The 25,121-nt window shown below is 36.8% G+C and overlaps 2 protein-coding genes across 6 annotated transcripts in view; one reads left to right on the top strand and one right to left on the bottom strand.

The window, feature by feature from the left end:
* Positions 1-8,249, top strand: part of LOC124163240 (solute carrier family 22 member 21-like) — a 103,267-nt gene extending 95,018 nt beyond the window's left edge. Inside the window, exons 8-14 of one of the 2 annotated variants that reach the window (XM_046539996.1) lie at positions 290-416; positions 743-855; positions 2,341-2,567; positions 4,034-4,224; positions 5,067-5,275; positions 5,802-5,819; positions 8,030-8,187. In XM_046539996.1, coding sequence (XP_046395952.1) covers positions 290-416; positions 743-855; positions 2,341-2,567; positions 4,034-4,224; positions 5,067-5,275; positions 5,802-5,811 — 877 coding nt within the window. In that variant the 3' untranslated portion in view covers positions 5,812-5,819; positions 8,030-8,187. Of the gene's footprint in view, positions 1-289; positions 417-742; positions 856-2,340; positions 2,568-4,033; positions 4,225-5,066; positions 5,276-5,801; positions 5,820-8,029 lie in introns of both variants that reach the window. The other variant, XM_046539995.1, reaches the window with a different exon arrangement.
* A 2,455-nt stretch (positions 8,250-10,704) lies between these two features.
* The window catches only part of LOC124163264 (WD repeat-containing protein 37), a 34,195-nt gene continuing 19,778 nt past the window's right edge, over positions 10,705-25,121 (bottom strand). For 3 of the 4 annotated variants that reach the window (XM_046540049.1, XM_046540048.1, XM_046540050.1), the window contains 6 exons: positions 24,012-24,108; positions 22,969-23,208; positions 21,478-21,616; positions 18,235-18,424; positions 15,954-16,013; positions 10,705-14,921 (listed from right to left, as the gene is read on the bottom strand). In XM_046540049.1, coding sequence (XP_046396005.1) covers positions 14,781-14,921; positions 15,954-16,013; positions 18,235-18,424; positions 21,478-21,616; positions 22,969-23,208; positions 24,012-24,108 — 867 coding nt within the window. In that variant the 3' untranslated portion in view covers positions 10,705-14,780. The remainder of the gene's footprint in view (positions 14,922-15,953; positions 16,014-18,234; positions 18,425-21,477; positions 21,617-22,968; positions 23,209-24,011; positions 24,109-25,121) is intronic. The other variant, XM_046540051.1, reaches the window with a different exon arrangement.

The raw sequence follows: 25,121 nt of genomic DNA, 5'->3' as shown, positions 1-25,121 counted from the left end.
AGAATTTGTGTATTTAAAATGTATGTACATAATGGGTTTAAAATGTATTGAATTTGTAGACAACCTGATTGCTTAATTAGTTCTCGCTATTTTAATCAAGAGACCTATTGGAGGGTTCTTACCTCATCCTTAAAACATAAAATGTGTGCGTATGTGAATTCCCAATTTTTTCGGTTGATTCATAGGTGACCCACTGTGGCTACATTATATTTCTTCGTATTTACCGTTTATCTGTGTACTTTAAGTAACTGTGAGAGATTAAAACATTCTAATGACTTTCTTTCTAAAGGATTATCCCTGAATCTGGTCGTTGGTTACTATCAAAGGGCAAAGTGGACAAAGCTGAGGATATTCTTAGGCACTGTGCAAGACTGAACAAACGGGAGGTAGATGAGAAAGTATATGAAGAATTCAGGGTAGGTAATCCACTATGTGTCCTAAATCCTAATTTATGTGGTACATTTAATCTTTTTAATGATTTGAATAAGTATTTCAATGCTGAATACATATTCATTTAAAACAAGTCTTTAAATTTCTGTAAATGTTTTACATATAATATAACAATTAGCAAAAGCCATAATTTAAATTTTAATGCATGCATAATGTTTCCATTGTATAGAATATGTTGTTTAGACTTGCTTGGTTCAAGAGCCTGTTCATTTGTCTTGATAAAAGTTTTGAATTTTCTACTGAAGTTAGTGAAACTGTATGAAGTATTGATTTCACGAACTTGACACTCTAGGATTATGCAAGGGACTTTGCTGAGAAAGAAAAAAGTCAAGAGAAACACAACCTTCTTGAAATATTCAAATATCCCACCCTGAGAAGGAGAGTGATATTGCTAATAATACAATGGTGAGTGTTGGATGAAGGTGTCTTACTTTGGTATATTATAATACATATGCCGTACACTTAATCTAGCGGGAAGATTGCATATATCAACAAAACTGTATGCAAGAATGATATACAATTATTATAAACTAAATCCATTGGTTCAGATGTAGTATCTCTGAATTGTTGTAATTCTAAAATTTCAGTTTTTATATCGCTTTAGAATCCTAAAAAGGAGCCTCTTTAACATTTTTTTGCATTAATAGATTATTAAGTACATATCAATGTCAAAAAGGCAGTACAATTTATACTTTATGAATATTTTAAATTACAATAAATAGAGCATGGTGATTTGCAGGCTCTTGAGCAGAAGACCAGATTTAGCAAGCCAACAAATCACTGACTTTTTAAGCCACTAGGTTAAATCATTTGACGTCAAATTTAAGAAGCACTCTTGACTCTCTCCAGTTTCAGTAAAGAAACAGGAAAATATAGGGTATAGATTTGATCATTGGAATATGTCTAATAATTAAACCCTTGGTGATCAGTCATTGCTGTTGGTATGCATCACTTCTCTGATTATATTATCCCCTTATTCTTGTATCCTTGAAAGTTGATAATTACCCACCCTCGTGCGTGATGCACTTAGGCTATATTGAGGGGCTAGAGGAGATATGTATTTGTTTACTTATTTCAACACTAAAAATGGCACTAAGGCTTTTACATCTTACAGGGGGATTATGGGTTACACAGTGGTGAATTGTTGAAGTGGCATTTTAGGAAGGATTTAAAAATGGTGATAGAGGAAAAGAGGTTCATGGAAGGAATTTTTGAAGCCAGGGAGTCAAAGAAGGAGGGGATTTGGTCGAAAGGAGAGCATTGAGAGATTGAAAGATGGAATTGCAGGATGTGAAACAGAGAGTTATTATGTAAGGGGTGAGGAGGAACATGAAAACGGAGAAGAGGGTGATTTTCGTTGGTCCGGAGAGATCCGCTTAACCCTTGGCGATCCAAAATCGAGGCTGACTCGACAAGTTTAGTGCTAAAAGTGCGAGGCTTGTCATGGCATCAGGTCTTACTTCAAGTTGAGCTCGACATCAAGGCGTAACGATTTATACAAGGGCAATGTTTCAAGAGATTACCTGATTTGCCGTCAACTCGAAGTTAGACCTGATGCTACAACAAGCCTCAACGTTGGACCGCAAAGGGTTAAGATTCTATGCAGGAATATCTGTTCAGATAAGACACGGCAGTTAGTTGTGTTGGAAATCTCGAGGGAGGAAAGGATAGAGTCATGGGCATAATATCTAAGTGTGGGGATTCGATGGTTGGCTACAGCAAGAAAGAAGTTGACCGTGCGGTTGAGCAAGTTTAAAGTATTTGCTATGATAAATGTTTAATGTACGGAGGCCTTTTTTATCAATGCATGATGTACAATTCTGCAGTTAATCTTAATTTTCTAATAATATATCAACCAGTCCCTCCTTTTCTTTGCTGAGGTGTGACTAGGATGAGCTTGACAGTTTGCTATGATGGCCACGTTCGGAATCTGGAGAATCTTAAAGCATACATGTCACTGTACCTGTGCTTCTCCTTGATGGGACTCCTGGAATTTCCAGGTGACATGCTCACTATCTATGCCCTGGAACACCCCAAAGCTGGGAGGAGATTGACGTACCTTTTCAGCCTTGGAGCCAGTGGGGTCTTTTCCCTTTTGGTTGCTACACTGCCTCTGGGTAAGTGGGGAACATAATAACTAAGCAATTGAAGTTTTTTCTTCTAAGTGATCCACAAAAAGGGTATGCATGCCAGTTAGGACTAAGTATTACGCCCTTCAAAACAGGAAAAAGAGACAAAAAAGGCTATCTCTAGTTATTATCTATAATTTAAATGCATAATGCAATTAAGGAATAACATTAGTAACCAATGTGAAGTTATGCGTAGCAAGGTTTCCGGGTTGACCTCCGCGTCGATTCATCTTCAAGACGACAGTTTCGCTGGCGTTGCAGCTAGCGTCTTCAGGTACGAAGTATCGGATGCAGGTTTTTGCCCGTCTTATATAGGCCTTGGTTTGGGCTAGGTGCATTCTGATTGGTCCGTGGGTAAGAGTCTCTTCCATGTGTTTGAGAGCGAATAGCTGTCCTCCCTGTTGAAAGTGGATGTTTTCGCGATTTCTATTGCCTCTCGTATGAGTCGTGGAAAGTAATGTTTTTCTCTAGCGATGATTCTTGCGCTTTCGAAGTCCACATTGTGTGTTGGTCCTTCCCATACGTGCTCGGCGATGGCGGATAACCGAAACTGTCTATTTTTGGTGGCCCTTAGGTGTTCTTGCATTCTGATTTTCATGGCTCTTGATGTTTGGCCGATGTATGAGTCTCCGCAAGAGCACTTAACTTTGTATATTCCGCTTTGGGTATTCATGGGCACGCGATCCTTGGCCTTGCATAGGAGGTTGGACGTCTTCGTGACACAGTTAAAACGTGTCACTATATTATGTTTCCCCAGAATTCTTGCTATTTTTTCGGATGTCCCGGCTACATAGGGAATTACGGCATAATTGAAGATTTTCTTCTCTTCTATATCCCTCTCCGTTTTTTCGGCGGTCGTTTTTTGGGCAAGTTGTTTGTGCTTCTTCTCTTCCTTCGCGACCATGTTGACAATAGTGTTGACAGAGAAGTCATTTTTCTTGAAGGCATTGATGATGAGGCGTTTCTCGTTCTCAATGGAGTCTCCGTCGCAAATCGAAAAAGCACGTTGGTAAAGAGTGCTAAAGGTGGCTCTCTTCTGCTGAGGGTGGTGGTGGGAACCCGGAAACCTTGCTACGCATGCTGTACCACCCCGCAAAAGTCTCCATCAACAATGTGAAGTTAATTTGAATACTGTGACATGTTTAAAAACAATTCAAGTTCTAATAATCGCATGAGAATTTTACATAATTGAAATTGCACAAAATAAACAACCTTCATTGATATTGTCAGAGAAAGTTTAGAGTAGGGATTTTACAAGGCCCTGGAGAAGTAAGAGGACAGGCTACACCGAATGTGTCTGTGGTTTAATCCATTTTGGTTTAAGTGTAGCAAATTCCTTTGTGAAACAGATTAAAATTGTTAAATTGCTGTCTATTGATAATGTCTGAATCAAAACTACTCTTATATCATCAAACAAAGTTACTAATCACATTCTAATTCTTTTTTGCGGACAGATCAAGGCTGGGCTAAGTGGGCAGTTCTCGGTTTTGCTGCTGGTGGCAGGTTCTGTGTCACAATGGCTATGAACACAGGACTGCAGTATTGTGTGGAGGTCCTCCCTACACAGCTTAGGGGGCAAGGGGTCAACCTTGTACATATTGCCGGGCATTTTGCCACCCTTGCATCACCTCTCATTGTGTACTTGGTGAGTCAAAGGTACAGAGAGGCTATGGATTTTCAGATGACCATTGTCTCTTCAGTGAACTTGACTTTTTTGAAGATAGAGAGTCAATATGTCATCTGAAATATGCCTTTTCTGAAATGATTGGTATATACCTATGTCATGTATTATCTTTTGTCACCTTTAATTTGCACATAGGAGTAATTTACTCAAGATCATTATTTGTGAAAAAGGTAAATACATACCTGGAGAAAACATTGATTCTTGATAAATAAATTCCTTGAGTAAAAAATTATAAATTGAAGAGGAATCAAAGGAGTGCTTCATAAATATTTATGGAAAATAGTTGTCATACTCTGACCACTTGGCTGTTCTGTTGTTAACAATAATTAACCAAGTGGACTGCCAGGAAGCACTTAAATACATATTCTATAAAATCTCCTTAAATCACCATTGAGAACTTATGTTGTTACCTAGCTAGAAAATTTAACCCTATGCAGTGGCATAACTATACATAGTTATTCATATAGGAATATGTTTGGGGGGATAAGCAATCCCCCCCTCACCCAGGCAACGGGGTCCGGCTTGCCTCCAGGAAAATTTTTGAAAAATGACATGCATGGAAATACATTTTACATTATTTTGGCTCTTAAAATTTGGGTTTCACTCATAATTAAACTATACAATAGTTTTAATTCATTATTTTATTTCTCTGAGGCTTTGGGGGGGGGGGGATATGTCCCCCTCATATGTTATGCCACTGTCCCTACGTCTGTTAAATCCATTGCTAACACCAACTATCTCAACTATTGCTTCATGTATTGAAGGCTTCATGAATTGACCCATCATATTCATTCTCTTTGCAGGGGAATTTCAGCATGATAATTCCGTTCATTGCACTAGGATTCATTGGTATAATTGGAGGTTCCCTAAGCCTGTGTCTTCCAGAAACCCTGGGAAGAACCCTCCCTAATACAGCCCAAGAAGCAGAGGTATTTAGGGGAGGAGCAGAGCTCTGCATGGGTGGAACTGGTATCTGTGGTATGGAAGTTAGCAGTGACACCGAAGTACCTGGGTATGGTTATTTTTCATTTACTGTACAATTCCAACAAATCCCCATATTTGAAGTACATAACTTGAAAATTAAGGGTATGATAAGAAATTAATAATAACGTAGCTTAGGCCTCTTTTCCTTTGATATTTCTTGAATGTCCTAATTACTAACTATAATATTATGAATTAATTCATACTACCACAACTATGTAAGTAGATACATTGGGTTGTCCCCTATTTTGCAACTTTGAAAATTTTGAGCTCTCACCCCCAAATTTTGTTAAAATGCCTCTAAAATATGCTCATACAAAATTTAAGTAATAAAAGTATTCCTACCCATGCCAAATCGTACATGAAGTTGTGCAAAAAAACATTTTATACAGGTTTATACAATTTTTTCATGGGGGGATCTATCACCTCCCCACAGTTATACCACTCGATATCTGTATAAATAAATGTTTTACCCAGTGGAACGCTGATCTCCTTTTTCTTGTCTAGGATTGGTAAAAATATTTTAATACCAATGTTTCTTTCTATGCAAACCCTAGAGCTGTTTAGGAGAGCAGGTGAGAAGTTATTGCATGAAATAATTTCTAAAAACCAATCATTGGTTAATTCTTAGATTGTATGCTCACTCAGAAATCTAACATTATACTGCTTTCTGATCAGAATGTTTCAAAATATATGTCATGTTTTCCTTTATATCTTAATTATTCTGCTTTAAAATTAATCAAATTTCTTTAGGCATGAGTTAGTAGCTATGGCAGCGTTCAGGCACCAAAAGGAGCAATAGAATGTTTATTTTGTATGAAGCATTCACATCAGGGCTTTCCTGTTGCAAGCAGCCGTTTTGGCTTTGTAGTTTCCAACTCCAGTTGAGAAACCTGAGATAGCAACACCTAATTCTAATTTATGATTGGTGGAACATGTATTATAATTAAATCAATCAGCTTCCTTTATCCCAAATTACACCTCAATCCAGCACATCCTAACCCTTTCGAGACGGTGGAGTTCTCGCCTTGGCATGCCTTTTGTACTGAGCCCCGAGAGGCTCTTCCATCCCCTCTGTACGGATCACTTTTGCGGGACATTCATTAAGAAGGGTCTAGCTGATAATCACTCACTCTCAGCACCAACCTTATTTGACCCTTCCTAGCGTGGACTCTGCATTATCTCGGACTCCAAGGGTAGTTGGGCTTCCTCCTTTCCAGGTTTATAACCCTACCAGCAGCATTGTTATGCGGTCAATCATGCTTTGTTTATGTGAATTAGCTATATGGATAATTGTTGCTTGTACGTAAATTGAAGACTTCGATTTGAATTCCTTGTTTTATTCTGAGAATTGTCAAATGGCGAATGAAGCTCTACCATCAATATTAACGCATTTAATGCAGCAACAATTTCCATGCTAATATCTTTATGTACTGAAATTGAGATATAAGTTAATACTTATCATAGAATTTCATTTAAAAATTATATACACTGCTCAAAAGACAAAGAATACAATTCTTAATTTATATTTTTTAGAAAGGAGTAAATATTTATTTCGAAAACTGACTGAATGAACAATTAAATGACTGGGGTCCCTTACCACAAAGATTGGCAATGTATAAGAGGAGAGGTCAGGCACCTGCTCCCGAATTTCGAGGGTAAGGCCTAAGTCCCACTTTGTTGAGTCCCGAAACTAAGACTTCGCCTACTCGCGACGATCATAGAAGGGGCGAGAGCAAGGAAACGTATATTTTCGGCATTTGTTCACCTGCATAGAAAAATCTCTGATGAAAATTTTCGGCTTTCGTCTCCCAGGTCAAGAAACGTCTTGCCGCACATTTTCGTCATTAATAGTGAAAGGGTTAGAGTAGTGCCAATATGCTATGTAATTTTTAACGTAATCCTTGTAACTTCAGTTTAGCAGATTCAATTAAGGATACTATTTTTGACCTTTCTCATGCGCACAGTGGCGCCGACTCCATGGGGCTTGAGGGGGCCCGAGCCCCCTCAATAATTCGTTATTGGTGTGAGGAAAAAAGTGTCAGGCTTGTCGATTTTCCCCGGAGTGTCCAGATATCGAGATTAGAGTTCTCATTGTTCTAATGTTGATCATATGACTCTTCGAAAATGTTTAAAAAACTTAAAACTCACTACTTATAAAATTTCCCGGGGAAAGATCCCCGGTTTGGGCCCCCCCAATATTTTTTGTAAGTCGGCGTCCCTGCATGCACAGTTCCAACTTGTTTCCATCAAGTCTGAAGCAGGCTTAAATTTGGTTGGTCCAAAATAAGTTCTGAAACAAATGGTATTGGAAGATAACTAATGCCAATTATGGGTTGAAATTATGTTTCTAAAATAAAAACGTACATGTGAGATGGATATAGGATTTAGCCACTGATAGGAGGGTCCTCAATCACATATAGGCACAGCATTTGGATACCCCAAAACAAGTCTGGTTCAGCGTGAGTTGTGTACTCTTACCTAAAAAAACCAACCTTCCAGATCAGTTAAGCACTGCATGAAAAGCAATATAAAGATTCATTTAACATGTAAAATGTTTTACAAATTACTATCGACATTACGTAAAAATTCAAAGGGATGGCTAGGATTATCAAGGGTTTAACATAAAGTCAACAAGATTTTGGTTAATTCTGTTAGCCTCCTATCTTGGACATCATTGGTTACCACAAAGTTTTTCCTCTACATTCAAGTACTTATTCAATATAATGAATATTGGCGCTGAAAATGTATTCTGACTAGTTTCCATTACTCTCGGTCTTTTCAGAGTGAAGAAAAGGGACAACCAGCAAGGAGTTCAAAACTTAGCATTCCAGCCAGAGCAGACTAATGGAGTGGTTCCCAATCATGGTACCTACTCTGAAACCAGCAGCACAACAAAACTTTAAAATTTGAAGTTGCAAATTAAAGTTCCTTTACATGTTATACTGAGTATATTCTTGTCCTGTAAACAATATTTTTTGCTATAAAGATTGTTTTCCGAGAAACTTGATTTGAATTCACTGTCATTCGGCCATACCTTATGCCTGGTCAAATCTCATCTTAAAATCCCTTTCTGATAAATCAAACATTAAGACTTGATGCAACAAACACTCATTAATCCGTAGCTTTTTTCGTCTACAAAACATGAAGACGGTTTACCTTGTTTCAATTTCCTTATTTTCCTAAAGATTAACCCTTTCTAACTCTAAATGTTTCTAAAATAATAACGTACAAGTGAGATGGGTATCGGATTTAGCCACTGATAGGAGGGTCAGCGTGAGTACTTTTGGGAGAATTCAAATTTCAAGATTTTTCATTATGAAAACTTGGAAATTTTGCAATCAATCATAATTATCGTGGCTGCTGAATATTTCTTGACTACAATTAACAACACAAAATATAGTGTAGTTTAGCTGTAAAAATTTGTAGAAAATTTAATGGCATTGAATGATTTAGTAGAGAAAGACCTGTATGAGTTAAGAAATATTAGAGAGATTATAAATGCTACACAAGGATACAAGTGGTTTTCAGTAATTCTGCATTGAACAAAAAATATGCAATGCATTTTCGAAAGCATGCATCATGTCATGCAAGCACAAATTTTGCTAATCTCACAACGTATGTACACCTTATGCAGAATTTTTTGTTTAAATTCAATGCCATTGGACCACTTCGACTCCATAATTGCTTTCCTGCCAATCAGTAGGGTAGCCAGGAATAGGGTGGTTTCCTATTATTTTTTTATTGTCTAAAACGAAAGATTATTACTCCTGGAGTACGTATTTCACGCTTTTAGATTTTTAAATGACGATACCTATTTTTCGCGATCAAATGAAAAGTGAAAAATTTCAAGCGCGCGAAAACGCGACGCTTAAGTAGGAATGATGGGAAAAAGTCCGTGCGACGCATTTCTGGTTCCCCCTCCAGCCTTGTGAGGTGACCTTGATCGAGGCTCTGAGCGCTGATAGGACGCAGGATGCTAGCGGGTAGCTGAGTACCTTGCTGGCTGGTAGCGCTTGGCTTAAAAAAGGTTTATTAATACCTTATCAAACGAAGAAAACTTTCCGACCTTAGCCAGTTTTAATAGGTGATTATTAAGACATGTTTCCCTGAGCTCTGTGCCTCATGCATGCATTGGTAACCTCAGACGATGTATAACTCCTATCCTCTTGTGTAGAAACTAGGTCCCTGTGACGTCACGTGGAGTGGAATCGCATGGGCGCCAATCTGGCCTTTTTCAAATGAGGATAAAATTTGACCCTTGCCATTCATCTAAACCGGTATTTCAAAAACCAAATAATTTGTGTATTATGAATACACTAATGGTGGGTAACGAATCGCAATCAATGCCTTTCGTTTTCTTTGATGAAGGAAACTACCCTATTGTTTGGGGGAGGCGAGGTCCAAAACCAGGGGGGAAAATTTTTGAAAAACAGGGTGGTAAGAAGGGGGTTTTAAACTAATTTTTACACTTTTCATAATCAAAAAACTTCAGTTTTCAAAGAATTCTTTAGTAAATTCATTCTTCAGTATTATGTTTTCTTTTATGAAGCAAAGTAATTGTGTTTTTATATTTTGGGGGGGTCCAGACCCCCTAGTCCTCTCCCTCCCTATGCCACTGTGATGTGGTGAGCATCCGTTACTGAAGTGTCGCTCTATCTTCCGTCGGCGAACTGCAATTTATTTTGCATTTAATGCCAGCGGACTACTTCCACTCCATTCCAACAATTAGCTCCTTGCCACTCTCAGCACTGGCCATCGTGGGTACGAGGCAGGAGGCCACAAAATTTACCTTTAACTCAGACACACTGTAAATTTAATATACAGTGGAACCCAGGGCGGAATAGGGGTGGCGGGGTAGAACGGGGTATGCAACACAACAACACTTATAAGCAACACCAATCTGGACCAATAAGTGATACATAGTTATTGCCGCTTGCGCAGCACCTTTTTTCACACTTAAAAATCGCTCACCCCATTCAGCTCCGCCATCCTGTCCTGCCCTGCATACCCCTTTAGGCATTAAATATATTAAGTATAAAATTTACGTGTCCTGTATTTTTATACACTTTGTATACCTCAAATCTTTGGACAAATAAAACAAAATGAATTATCACTGCCACCAAAACAGGCAGAAGCAGATTATTCTTAAGGTTGTTTTACACGGGGCACGGAATTGCTCTGGTTAGGACTGCATTAGTTTCTAAAATGGTGTGGAATTGAGCGAATGCATGAACGAAATTATAATAGGGGCTATTTTTCCATCTCACGTCCACGCATTCTCGTGTTCTAGCAATTCACTGCTTTACACGATGTAACTTAGACCGCACTTTCAACACACATCAGATTGTGCAAGTACGTGCCTCGTGTAAAACGGCCTTTATAGTAGTAACCATTAGATTCAAACTTAGGATTCCTTTCCATTAGGTGCTGTTAAAGGGTCAACAAAATAAGGCAACATATTTGCTCTCGGAATTTATTAAAATCATCTAATAAATGACTTCCAAACCAAATTCAACAAACATTATTTACAAAAATTACTGGCTCATTAACTCTTTAAGATAGGAATCTATGCTTGACAGGATGGATTTTTTTTGCAGAGCCCACATATATCTAAAACATGGGTACCTATCACGAGTGAAGCATAAAACAGTGAGGCCTTGATTCACTCTTGAGGCCACAATATCTCCAATGGCCTCACTAACAGCATGAATAAATTATGCTGTGTATATTTCAAGACACCAATCACACAAGAGGAAGATCCATTAAATTCCCTCAACACAAAAATACATCTGTTTACTTATTATATGAACCATACATCACTCTTTAGTATTGCTATCAGTTATGCAACATAACATATACATCAGTCTCCATTCTTATAAAGGAAGAAAAAGGGAAATACAACTGCTGATGATTGCTGTCACTTTAAACACTCTAAATGGCAAGCCTTAAGCTTAATAGAATGCAGTACAATAGGAGCACTGATCCTATTAACTTTGACAAAGCAAGCATTGTTGTGATGAAAAAATTATGAAACATGCAGGACTCAAACTGGCAATCAATCCCAGATATATGCATTGCACACATTACCCTTTCTTTAACAGCCATAAAATATTTACTTATAGAATTGTAACACCAAAATTAAATTTACCACACAATAATTTAAAATGCTTACCATCACCCAAAAAATAAACAAAGAAACAGAAACACTTTTCAATATCCTCCAAATAACCAAAGAAAAGAAATTTTCTGGTGTACTCTTTGATTAATAATGTATTTACAGAGTTTTAGGCTCCTAAAATTTAAATAGATAATGCCATTTGTGCGATACAAATTACTGTAACCATACAAACATAGATAGATATTTCTTATAATATATAAATGAAAGAGTGACATTTGGCTAAATGAATAAATTCAATTCAGATATAGCTTCTGGCATATTGGAAAGCTTCAATGTGCTTGCGACAGTCTATATGCATACCACTTGTGCTAACTCTGGAAGGAATATATGAGATATATCTGCAAAAAGATTTTAGAATTTGTTGCAGCCACAAGGCATTATGCAAATCATAAAACCAAGTACACTGAGATAATTCACCACAGCGATTTCATTATTTTTGATTTGATCACCACACACTCATATTTTAAGATTATCCATCCATTCACAAAATCAGTGACTTCATAACAATTGAGAATTTTAAATAAGTACAAACACACTTAGAAACGGCAAAAAACAACACAAGCAGCACACAAATAAAAAATACCAAAATAAATTAAAGACAAGTTTTTGAATCAACTTTGTACATCATTCGAAGATTTTCAAAATTTAAATACTGCATCTTACAGATAAGAAAGAGAAAGATATTATACCAGACGCAACATGACTAAGGTATCTCTCTACGAGAAATTGCATACCAAGGAGAAAAGATGGGCAAACTTAGCAAAAAAAAAGGACTCTAAACTTATGAAAAAATGAATGTCTCAAGTAGAATCGGAATAATAAGCTAATAATCGTATGCAGACGCTATGAAAGTCAATGACAAAACAGGAGATAAATTTCCAAAGCTTCAGTACGAAGAAAACTTCATATCAGGAAAAATCAAAGCAATATTAAGTTACAGAGGACAGCAACAAAAGTTAGGGAAAAAAAGAACGAATTTATTTTGTCCTAGCATATCACTCTAAATAAGATACAGATTCCATGAGACACCTTAGTCAAGAGAAACCGTTAAGAAAACTTACTATAAAAATATACAATTAAAAGGTTAATTCAAAGTTATACCTTTTAACTTAACAACAACATCAACTCAATTACAGGTACAGCTAGCTAGCTACAAAACAAGAACATATTACAAATATTAAGTCAAACTGCAACTCTGAAATTCTACACTATAACTATCAGAAACATCTGGAGTTTACGAGTCAAAGTCAAGTTTATCATAGGTACTCATGAACATTTAGTAAATAAGAGCTTATAGCACATCTGATACATAAGGCTTCAAGCCACAACAATGGAAAAATAATCATTCAAAGTCAGGGCATAGCTAATTTATAATTATGAACAATCTTACCTGTTTTAGGTAAAACGTCAACTCAAACAAACTCCAAAACTTAAAAAAAAACTGGCCTGTATGTAACAATTGCAACTAATTGAAGTTTTTCCTTTTCATAAACTAGAAATAACAAGGAAAAGCATTCCAAACAACGAATAATAATAATAATAACCCCACAGTTAACACATCGTTCTGACAACACACAAATAAAGAAGGAAACCCTCATAATACAAATGAAACATTAGTGCCAAGATGGTACAGGTGGTCAAAATAATAACTCAAGTCAATTGAACATAAAAATCACATTAATAAAAGTACTCTTGGTAAAATCAAAAAAGTCTTTATCTCACAACCGAGGTTTCAATTCACAGTACTGTACCTAATACTACTAAAGTCTGAAGGGGACTTCAAGACTTCTCCAGTAAGTAAAATAAAAACTCAAGGTTACGGAAACTACATCCCCATTTGTGATTAACTTACTTGGATAATTAAGCAAAATAACATGTGTGAATATTCTAGTACCCGTTTCTTTAGTCAATTGAACTCCTACAACTCTGAAAATTTTCACTTTGGACACATTATTTCATAGCCAATGTAATGCAATGCATGTAAAAAAATGTTTTCAATAATATCAGGATGAAAGGTTTAATACAGCTGAACTACAAAAGTACCCAACACAAACCAGATCCAAGATTTACTATGAAAATAAAATGAATGCCTTGAAGCCTTACTGAAAACGGAAATTTATACAAAAATAATTCTGGATTTACCTAAAACATCCGTAAGACATAAAACATTTCCACATAACTGGGAGGTAATTACAATACATTGAACCGCCAACAATGGTCATAAATCAATTATTAAGCTGGATTACATTTGCATAAAGGATATCAGTATCAACTAGGCAATTAAATAATTTCAAATGTTACCCCAAAATACAGTAGATGCAAATGAAATAATATGGGCATGAAAAGATGCTGTTTCATTTATTAATTCATAATCTTGAAAAATTGCTAAACCAAAGGCCAAAATCGTTCATGTTAACTAAATAAAATAATGGAGTAACACTATATTGGGGACCAATTCTTATGTATTCATTTTAAATATGAATAACTCTGAAATAATTATTCCAGACATCAGTATAAAGCCGTCTGAGAATCCCTTTCCACCCTTAAGAATATATAATTTTGAGGTCTGGCTTATCTTAAGCACCCACAGCATATATTTTCATGAGCAAATATTAATTCATGCATGAAAATAATGCATTACAGTAATAATGGTCAAAATATTCAATGACCAAGCAAAGCAAGGCATAGTCATTATACATGTAATAGCCACATCAAGTCACATAAAAATAACTACGTAACCCATTTTCCTGATTTTTCAACATTGTTAGAAGAAGCAGACTCAATTTCACACATCATCATAAATACTACACCTACCACTTTACAAGCTTTTTCTGATTTGAATCTATCGACGCAACTCTCCCATAACCTCCAAGGCAATTAGTTTAAAAAATATGTTTATATTTATTGGGTGTAAATTTACGTGACAGTCATGAAATTCTTAAAAATTGCTCAGAAATTACTTGTGCTAGTGTTCAAGATTTTCTTATTATGAAAGACACATCTTAAAACCATGAATTCATACCTTGAATAAAGAAATTGAAGTTTAATAATTAAGTATAATGTGCATACATATTTGCTGAATCTTCTGTGCTTCATAAGAAACAATTTATGCTAACCTGAGGAAAATTTAAAGGTTAATTTACTGCCCGGATTGCGGATGAACCTTTTTTTTCCCATTTATACCGCCATTTCAGTGTTAATTTCAATAACACTCTCAGAGTGCAGAAGAGGTGTAACTCCAGCTAAGTTGCTTTTATACTCAGGTACTGTCTATATGCATCCATACTGGCTAAGCATGTCCCAAAAATGAAACAATGAAAGTGATTCAGTGCATGAGGAATTTTCAGGAGGGATATCAGTCCTTGCATGGCTGAATCGACCAACCAAGCACCATGCGGTCGAATCCACAGGAGAAGAAATTGCAACACCATGGGGGAGAAAATGAAGGAAGAGATTCATCAGCCCAAGCTACTGAGCACACCATTCTTCTGTGGCCCTGGAAAATAGAGTAAAAAAAATATTCACCCATAACTTTAAAATTTTCCTTCCCACATGATGATTGGAATGGTTAACCAGACGAAATATTGGAGCCCTTCCCAATTGATGGTCAGATTTTAATGACAGGGCTAAAAAAAACTAATAATAATAATAATAATTGAATTGTGAGGGCCTCTTAGTATTTTTTGTACTTTTGTGTATCGTTTACATTTTTGGGTTTTGCTTTTTATGCTTACAAGGGGAGACCACGACACTTGCTCCGCCTTTTTCAATGCCGCATTTTTTATGGCCTTCGGAATGGTGAACACATCCCTGAACTAGTAGTGGTTCCGTTGAATGGGCCTTAGTTTGGCTGTAATTAATTAATGTTCATAAGCCATGTATAGTACTATAATATCACACCACTCATCAGTCGGATCAGGTGGGGTAGTGGTAGCATTTCAAGCTACCACCCAGGGGACCAGGGTTCGGGGCTTCGTGACGGCTATATATTTTATTGTTTTCATTGTGATCATAGGGCGTCGACTTTTTCATAGTAAGCGAAACACACTAATTGTCCACAGAAATTAATGGTGCAAACCAATCAATAAACTGAAAAAAAGCATGATAATATTTTCACCTAAGCAAGGAAGTATGTTTTGGGTTAATTTTAATTCTTCTTCTTTAAGAATATAAGGAATGATAACAAATTGAATGATAAAAATTTTCCTTAGACGGAAAAAAATTTGAATTGAAGAGGTGGGTATTAGTACCATGAATTATTTCCTGAATGAGAATCTTTTATTAGGGTAGCAAAATAAAATAATATCAGCAGCCAAAATTAAAAGCTACAGCCGACAGAAAAAGCTCGAAAACGTAATTAGCTTTATCCAAAACGTAATTAGCGTGTCTGACGAAATGGATAAGATCACGACAGTTAGACACACGAAAATAAGGAGGAGTTGAAAGTACCTAGTCGTTGATGCCACATTTGGTCTCATATTATACTAAATCGCAAAGAGCTGCAAGCTACATCAAACAAAGCACTTACCTGTCTGCTATTTCTGGGAAGACGTGCTATTCGTTGTCCATTCAAGTCAAACAGCCTTACCTAAAGAGATTACAAAGATCACATTAAACAAAGCAGATTTTCACTGAGTACTCTTGTACAATTGAAAATTGTCATTTAATAATGCACACAGATTCTTAATCCCACAGTGATACAGCAAAAAATTTAAGGACACAGCAACTGACACAACTTTTAACGCAATAAGGTTGCCAGATTGAACATTTATCAATTTAATTTACTTTATTTAGCCACCATTTAAAAATCTCTATCACACGCATTGAAATTTATTTGTACCTTATGAAGTTTAAGTTGTACTCTTGTGGTACGATGCTGTGCTTGCTCCTAAAAATTACAGATACAGGACAATTTCTCCACTTATTTGAGGCAAGTATTCTTGATGGAAACAAAAATCTACCAGTACAAGGAGCTCTTTTGACAGTTGAGCTAAGTAAGCATAGTATGCACTGTTAACGGTACAAAAGAGCAAGTCAAAAAAGAAGTAATCTTTCTTTCCAGATCTATTGGATTAATAGAATATATATGTTGCAGAAATTTTACATAGCCAGATTTACAGGGGGGACACGTGCCCCCCACAGATGCTTAAAAAGTAGACCAATTTTTTTATACAGTTATCATAACTTTCATATTCTTTTGTGTATTACAGAGCCTCAATCATGTAATTTCATATTAATAACTTTAATGCTAAAATAAAGAGAATATTTTGTACAGTAATTGTTGTATCTGGTCTTTAATCTCAAGTATGAGGAGATTGTGAGACCCAAGTGCCCCCTCCCCCTAGAAAAAAATCCTGGATCCGCCCCTGCCCTCATATATAATTGAAGGGGGAAGATGACCATAGGGAATTGATAGTTGGTAGGTGGGAGTGGGATGACTGTAGGAGGGGGGGGGGAGTGGGAGCATAAAACCATTGGAGCGTGATGGCCGTGTAAAAATTACATCCACCGTTTCATCGTTGAGGCTATGAGACTTAACTTCCCTATTCAACCTTTGACCATGAAGCAATACACAATCAAAATTAGAGACTATGAATTACTTGGAAAGCAACAGAAACCGATTTCAACAAGTCTAAACAAGTAAACCACACAAAAAACAAGATGAACTTCATATTTTCCTAAATGTTTTGGATCCAATGACTCCAAGATAATATTTATCTACTATATCTTCGATATGAGAGCTGAAATAATCTTCAGACAAATACACTAGACAACATACACACTGCATTATTATGGTTAGTACAGGGTTCAGTAACATAATTTCCTTGTGCAAAAAATCCACAGAGGAAAAATCATTCGCCTTGACCGAGATTCGAACCAGGATCCCTCGATTTCCGGCCGAGTGCTTTAGCCAGTTAAGCTACCAAGGCGTCATTCTCCCCTGTGGAAATTTGTGGACTATACCGGACAAGGTGGTATGGACTGCTGAGCATATTATGCGACTAGCAGTCTAGGTCGTGTGCATGGCACTACAGCCGGAGAGCAAAGCCCGGCTGTGGTGCCATGAATGACGCCTCGGTAGCTTAACTGGCTAAAGCACTCGGCAGGAAATCGAGGGATCCAGGTTCGAATCCCGGTGAAGGTGAATGATTTTTCTTCTGTGGATTTTTCGCACAATTTGTGCATTGCGGGTGACTCCGTAAAAGTTGTCACCGTGGCTAGTCCCGGTATACTTAAATAACATAATTTCCATTTTTAAAATGGGCGTCATTCAGTCGGTTGATGTTGTAGTAGAGCATCAGTGGTCTCGTTCGAGAAGCGTGACTATGAAGTTTTGTTTCTGCAAAATTCAATCGCCATCATGCGTCGTTCAGTCGGCTCACACTTCAAGAGCATAGATGGCTGTTTTGAAGGAACACTTCCCCGAGCGCTTCATCTCAACTTGGGGCGATTTGGAGTGGCCAGCCCTCTCCCCCGATTTGGCCCCTTGTGATTTTTTTCAATGACATTTTTTATATCTCATATTAATGTGCACAGTCCAAGGACCCGGCAAGCTTTGAATACCAACATTCGGGATGAATTTGCTAGCATGCCCCCTGATATGCTGGTAACAGCCATGAAAAACGCCAGAAATGGTTTACTGGAGAAAGGGGGACGTCACCTACCTGGCTTGGTCTTCAAAATTGTGTGAAACTGAACCCAAGTTATGTGCTTACATTATAAAAAACAAGTAAAAACTTTCTTATCGATACAATGGGATTTAATAAGTTAAATTATGTTGCGCACCTTGTACATTACTATGTACTTACTTGTCGATTGTCATGAGGTATGGCAATGAGGCCAGATGATGGTGATACGGATAGGCGATTAACAGCTGAGTCAGATCGAACAGTGGCTAAAGGTGAGCGCATGTTGCGCATATCCCACACTTTAGCACTTCTATCATCTGATCCTGACACCAACTTGTCCTCTTTAGCAAACACTGCACACGTCACCATTCTGATCATGGAAAATAAAACAAAATTAACATTTCCGAAGCTTTCAACAAAATGTAAAAATTTGAACCACCACCTAAAAAACCTATGTATTTTCCTATTAATAATAATAAGTATATAATTTTTTGTTCACAGATTGTTACATCTGATTTGAACATCTTTATAACAAGTTTCGAGCACAGCAATCATTTAAATGTCTTAATATAATAATAAATTGAAACCAATCAACAAATGAAAACATACAACAAATTGATAACAAATATTTTCCATTTGAGAAAGAAATTCATTGCATTTGCTTTTTATATCCTATTTCATCTAAGGAACAAACTTACAATATTAATTATAGTTTAATGTCTAAGTATCGAAATAAATAGAAGTTTCATAGGCTGAATACATTTAATTTCTATGACATTGTGAGCCTTGGAGAACTGGGTTACAACTGATTAGAAGGCAATTTGCAATATTAGTTAACACATGACTGCCTGACTGCATTTCAAGGACCCATATTTATTCAGCCGCCTCCCCATTCAATTTGCGGTCACTGCTCTTTAATTTGAATTGTTTTCTGACTTTCTCTTAAGCCTTCTTTATTCATAAACTTTGGTTTTATCATCAATAGATCCATAGATGACTGCATGACTTATCAATATGCAACAGTCCTTTTCAAAGCAGGGTTTAACAACAATGTCTAAATAAACAATTGTAGTTTGAAATTGTAATAATATAGCTATACCATTTGAAAAAATAAAAAACAATATACAATAAAACTCTGATTTTACACAGTTGGAGCGACCAAAATATGGGCACTGTGTAAAATCAAAGAGTGTAAAATCAAGATTTGGTATTGAGGAAGAGTATACCAGCTAGGATAACACTTGCACTTTATCGTTAGAACACATAGTTATACACTTTTATAACGCTCTAATTTCATAGAAAAAATGTCTTTTTTATTAAATGACTCATTTTGGGCAAAAAATATCTTTGATTTTACTGAGTAGCAAACCCTTCTCAAATATTATATTCACAACTGCCTCTAAACCATTAATGTTTCCAATATAACCTTCACTATTCTCTGAATGAGCGTAACAAAAACTTTGCAAATGCCTGAAGGCTTCATTAATATCACTACGGGACTGCATCAATATCATCCATTACATCACTCTTTTCCTCGAGCTCCAAAGCTGGTGTAATGTTCAATCCTGCACTCACTGTTTCTTCATTTGTAGCCTTGTTTTCATCCATCTCATTGTAAGTAATTGATGTAACAGCTTGATTTATTGGGCAAACTTGATTGAACTGTACAAGTTCATTGGCAAGTACATACTGTAATGATGGAGGACTAGGCAATATTGTCTCCTATCTCCCCATAACCTGTTGATCTCAGCAGTTTTTAATTGTTTCCTTGGAAACATTGTTCCAACCTCGAGCTATGCTTCTGACAGCATGTAGTAGAGTCCAAGGAGCCACCTCTAACATGCTTGTGCAATATCTATACTCTGTTCATTTTATCTTTGTGGGTGAGCTGGTGTAGCAAAAACAAGTGGAGGTGAGGGGAGGGAAAGTTCCTCCACAGGTGACTTTCCCTTGGCCAATCAGCAAAAAGTAGGCGTGGCCTCATTTGCTCTCAGACCTCCACCGAGTGAACATCGCGAATCTCCTCATGGAGCAGAGTTGTCAAGCCTAACGCGTTCTCCTTATATGGGTCTAAGTATGCCTTTCACCATGGGTCTAAGTATGCCTTTCACCAACGGTGTCTCATTCAGCTCGGTAGCTGACAATGTCATAGGCTTAATTATAATATTTTTATATCAGATTATCCCCAATACCTTCCAAATGAGTAGGTATGTTGTCTCGGCACCGGGACCAAAATACCTGTGGCCACCCATAACTCACAAGTTTTCAGTAACGAAGTAGGGTGATTATGTACATTTGGCAACGTTAAGTTCGTTCCTCTCTCTTTCTCTCTTGGTACTACCACCACCCCTTTGACCAAGCCCCGTGAGAGTGTCCGGGGTCTCAGGAAAGCTCACCCACAAACATAAAGTAATAAAATATAAATGAAATGATCTAGAAACCAGCAATTAAAAATAATGTGAGTTCACTGTATTCTGCTGGGCCTATAGTTATTGCTGGAGTGGGCTCTGCAGTCACTCCAACAGTCATCAATCAATCAACTGTCATCAGCCTTGCAGGAGAAGGCGTAATTCACTTCATCTGACATGACAAGGTGAATAAGGATAGAAAGTGAAATTCTACCCAAAAAATTGACTCTATTACATAGAAATTTGTTTCGTGTTCCCTACTTAATTCTCATTGCCACTGTTGAGTCCAAATTGACAACAATGTATTCTATGTTTCCATTGCTTTGTGTGCAACATTGTTATTAAATGCTAATAGGAACAGTAAGTGCAGGACTGAACCTGCCCAGACCAAACTGTGTCCTCTCTACCACGTGGAGCCAACAGAGTTCTTCCTCTAGCCATGTATTTAGAGTATCGAAAGTGTTTGAACAGCCATGTATGGCACTCATACCCCTCCCTTAACAAATAAAACAGAAACATAAACACATTTTTTTAACCACACTCCATCGAAAGGCAACCGATGTGGACAAATGCTGTGAGAGGGGCTTGCTCTGCAACCCAATAATAAGCCTTTAATGACATTAAGCACCTTTTACGTGCACTCGTGGGTATATAAGTAGAAGCAACATCTATACTCATTGTTCATTTGCTTATGTAGAAACAAATGCACTTTTAAAACATTGGTCGCTTGATTGCTTAGAAAAATTTGCATTATATAAACCTGTTTTCTGTACGCAAATAGGTTAATTCACAAGTAACGGCGTGATGAAAAATTTGGTTAAATATATAATATCATGCTAACTAATTCATTGCATTTTGGGTCCCTTGAATTGTATTATATCATGATCCCACTACAGTTAGCGAGGTCTCCAAAGGCCAGGGGTACTTCCAACCTATCACTAAAAATATCACACTTTCAATAAATAACAACTATAGCCCTTTCAGTAATAAATTACATCGCTAAATGAACACATACTCAGTATGCCCTTGGAAAACAGATACTGAATGTACAGGTTCTCTGAAGTCCCAAAGTCTAAAGGTAGTATCTCGGGATGAAGTGACACACAATCGTTGGGAAGGATGACAAGTGACATTGCTCAGCTCCTGATCATGACCTGAAACAAAAATAATTGATACAATCGCAATCACACATATTTGTGCTCAACTAGAAGTAAAAACTGTACCTCAATGAATATGAGTAATGAATCAATAGTGTGTATGAATTTCAATAAGACTAGCTAATACATGTTTCGACTAGCGATAATGAGGACAACGCCTATTTTTGGAGAACAGCTGTGGTATGGGTTAGTTATGGTGAGGGACATGCATGGTTTGGTTAGGCATATGCCAGCTCCTTATGGGATCATGTTATATGACAAGTCTAACATTATTTCTTCTTCATCGACACTACTGAGTAAATAATATCATAACCTAAAGAAACTAAAAACAGCAAAGAATTTGATGAACAATCTAAATAAAATGTCATATTTTTGCTAATTTTTATGAAAAGAAATGTTTACATGAAGTTCTTTTGTGAGAACCTCTGACTTTTTGGTCCAGTGAACTTCGTAACACCAAAAGCCTCACTAATACATAGTACAAGCTTAAAATAATGATTTTCATTAAAAATATAAGTGAAATACAGGATTTAATTAAATCATTGACCAACTATAAAGCCTTGGCTTAGCTTTGTCTTCATTTTTAATAAAAATATTTCCAGACACATACCTTTTGATATGACAAACTGTACTCCATTCCTAGAAATGGTTCCTCAATATTCTAAAATTACATTCAAATCAACAGAGATCTCAAACCACTTCCAGGCTTCCATTTTCCAAGCATAATGAAACCAAAATCTATTCTAGCTGAACCTCTGGGTTTACAAAACTCCAATCTTACAAGGTGACACTAATTTACAAACCATTCTGTGGTTGCAACTGCAGATATGGGGAAAATTAAGTAAAGCCTGATTCACACGATCATTTTTTTCATCAATTTCGAATCCTCACTCCAAAGATCACTCTAGTGACCATTACGAAATGATCCTTGTGCACGATGGTTTTTCTGATGGTACCAGTGATGAGGATTCCCATAACTTTTTATCACTCAGCACGTCGCTTTTTCCATTGCTGAAACAGTTACTAAAACCATATATCAGCCAATCAGAATGCATGGTCACATAGAGCGACTGCGGCACTACATTTGGCAATCGTGGGAATGACGTAAACATGAACGACTAGCTGTGAGAACACCGAAAAGTGACGGACTGAGTGATGGAAAGTGTACGGGAAATAATGACTGTGTGATTCAAAAAAGTGATGTCTCGAGCACTTGCTTTTCCAGCCCAGAAAAGCCATCACATAAGTGAGCACTAAGGAGGATGAAACAAATAATCGTGTAATTCACACTTAAAAGAACCCTTGATGTGCCATAGGAAGCCATTTTTCTCACCACCTATTTCACCGACCTGCAAGGGTTTGGATGACTTCCCCAGAGCAAGCATCATACAGGCAGGCAGTACGATCCCATGATGCCGTCACGACTTGATCACCACCTGGGAGCCAATCAGCAGCAGAAACCACAACACCCGGGCCCTGAGCTCCACTTCCAAGCATCATCCCACTAGTGCCATGTTGCCAGTGACCCCTCAATTCCACAAGAGGGGTTCTCAGAGTGGGTGCGTCGGAAATTCCTCCCGTTCCACCTGCTAAACAAATTAAGAACAAATTATTCTCTGCAAAAGGAGATTTAAAATAATAACAACTAAAACTAAAATTCACTAAATCATTTTTAATTGTGTGGTATTCCATTATAATACATCATGGTTAGTTAACTTTATATGGTAGTATAAGTAAAAGTTAACTAAACAAGACACATTATTGTGTCTCAAATGTTTTTTCACCTACTTTTGAAAAAACATTATCTTGAAATAGTAAATTATGCACTCATTCGAGGAAATGTGTGGTAGTAATTTCCCCTGCATCCTAAGGTGATTAACGGCCAGAGAATGTGACACTAAAATGCTACATTGATGTTTATTATTTCCTTCACCTTTTTATAAAGATGCATGTGGGAATTGCTGTGTGAGGACCATGATTCGGAAACAATCAATGCAGGAAAACGACCTTTTGGGAAATGATGGATGAGGAAATTGATAATTAATATGAGTGGAACTTTGCTCAGGACCGGTTATGGAGAATGATAATGCAGGAAAAGAGTCAATATTGGAACAATTTATGGAGGTTCTAAGGAATAATGCTGTATCTGAGTGATTTCTTACAATCGATCCTAGTCTGTTGCACATTTCCCAAAAAATTTAACATTATAGTATGCAATTTCATCTAATGATATCTTTCACACAGAAAACGGTTCCGTAGAATACAAACATTAATATAAGAGGGTTGAAGACTCCAGGTTTAGCATCATTATAAGCAAGAGAAAAGGATGAAGAATACAAGTCTAAAGCCTCGCATGCATCACCAAAAGCAGATTAATAAATTCCATTCCTACCTCCTCCACCACTGCCACAAAGTCCTTCACAATCCTCTCCATAATCTTCTTTTTCTGATGAGTCCACCTCATCTTCTGATGACTGAGTAGCTGGTTTCTGCCAGGAAGAAAATCTTAACTTAATTAAACAATTAAAATGGTAACAAATTAAAAAAAAAACAATTAGGGATTTCTCTTCAACTTTAAAAACTCAGAGCTCCCATACTAATTTCACATACTGTATCAACAACTTGTTGACCTCCACGGGTCATGAGCGGGTCAAATGTCACTGAGGTTTTCTCTGTACTATTGACCCCCATAGGAGACATAAGTGGACTCTAGTTTAAAATTAAGCTCTCTATCGATTGATTGAAGAGCTACAGTTTAATGGATTACATGATTCCCCACTAAAATTAGAAAATAAAATTAAAATAAAAAATAATTTTACGAAACACACTTTTCCAAAAACAGTATAAAATGCACTAAAAGGTAAAAAATAAGATTTTCATTAATTGCAGAATAAAACATGGGTGAGGATTAGGTTTAGATATTAATATTGCGTGCCAATCCTTCCTCGCATATCAGGCTTTTCTACACTCATTTCTAATAAATTAAATTAGCACCCATGCTTTGTCCTCCAAGTGGCGAAAAGCTTATTTTTCACTTTTTGGAGCTTTTAAGAATTTAATAATACATTTAATAATGCTCTAAAAGTGTAATACCATTTTTGGAAAAAGTGTGTTTAAAAAAAGTTATTTTACTTTAATTCCACTTCTTTTCAAAGACAATCAACACGAACAAAACACAATTTCTGGGTTATGTGGATTGCTGAGGAAGTTAAGAGTCACTGATGGGCGATATAGCATTATTTGCTGAAACTAGACAATAAGTTAGGAAAATATTCAAAAAGAATAAGGCGGAAACACGTTAAAGCGAGTACGGGCTATTGCAAATTCCCCGCCATTACGAGAGATAGCCGAAGCACCGTCGATTGACCCTTTGATTAGCATGTAAAAAAATTTGATTGCACAAGGCCCTTTTGGTGCTGGCACACACTTTAGCGAGAGTTTCCATCGCCGGAAAACCTTTACCAAGAGTCCCTAATCTTTGTAATTGCTAGTGATCTGTTAA

This window comes from Ischnura elegans, chromosome 8 (assembly GCF_921293095.1).
Source record: "Ischnura elegans chromosome 8, ioIscEleg1.1, whole genome shotgun sequence".
Taxonomy (NCBI): domain Eukaryota; kingdom Metazoa; phylum Arthropoda; class Insecta; order Odonata; family Coenagrionidae; genus Ischnura; species Ischnura elegans.
The sequence above is the reverse complement of the archived record's forward strand: the minus strand, read 5'-3'. Positions and strand labels throughout refer to the sequence as shown.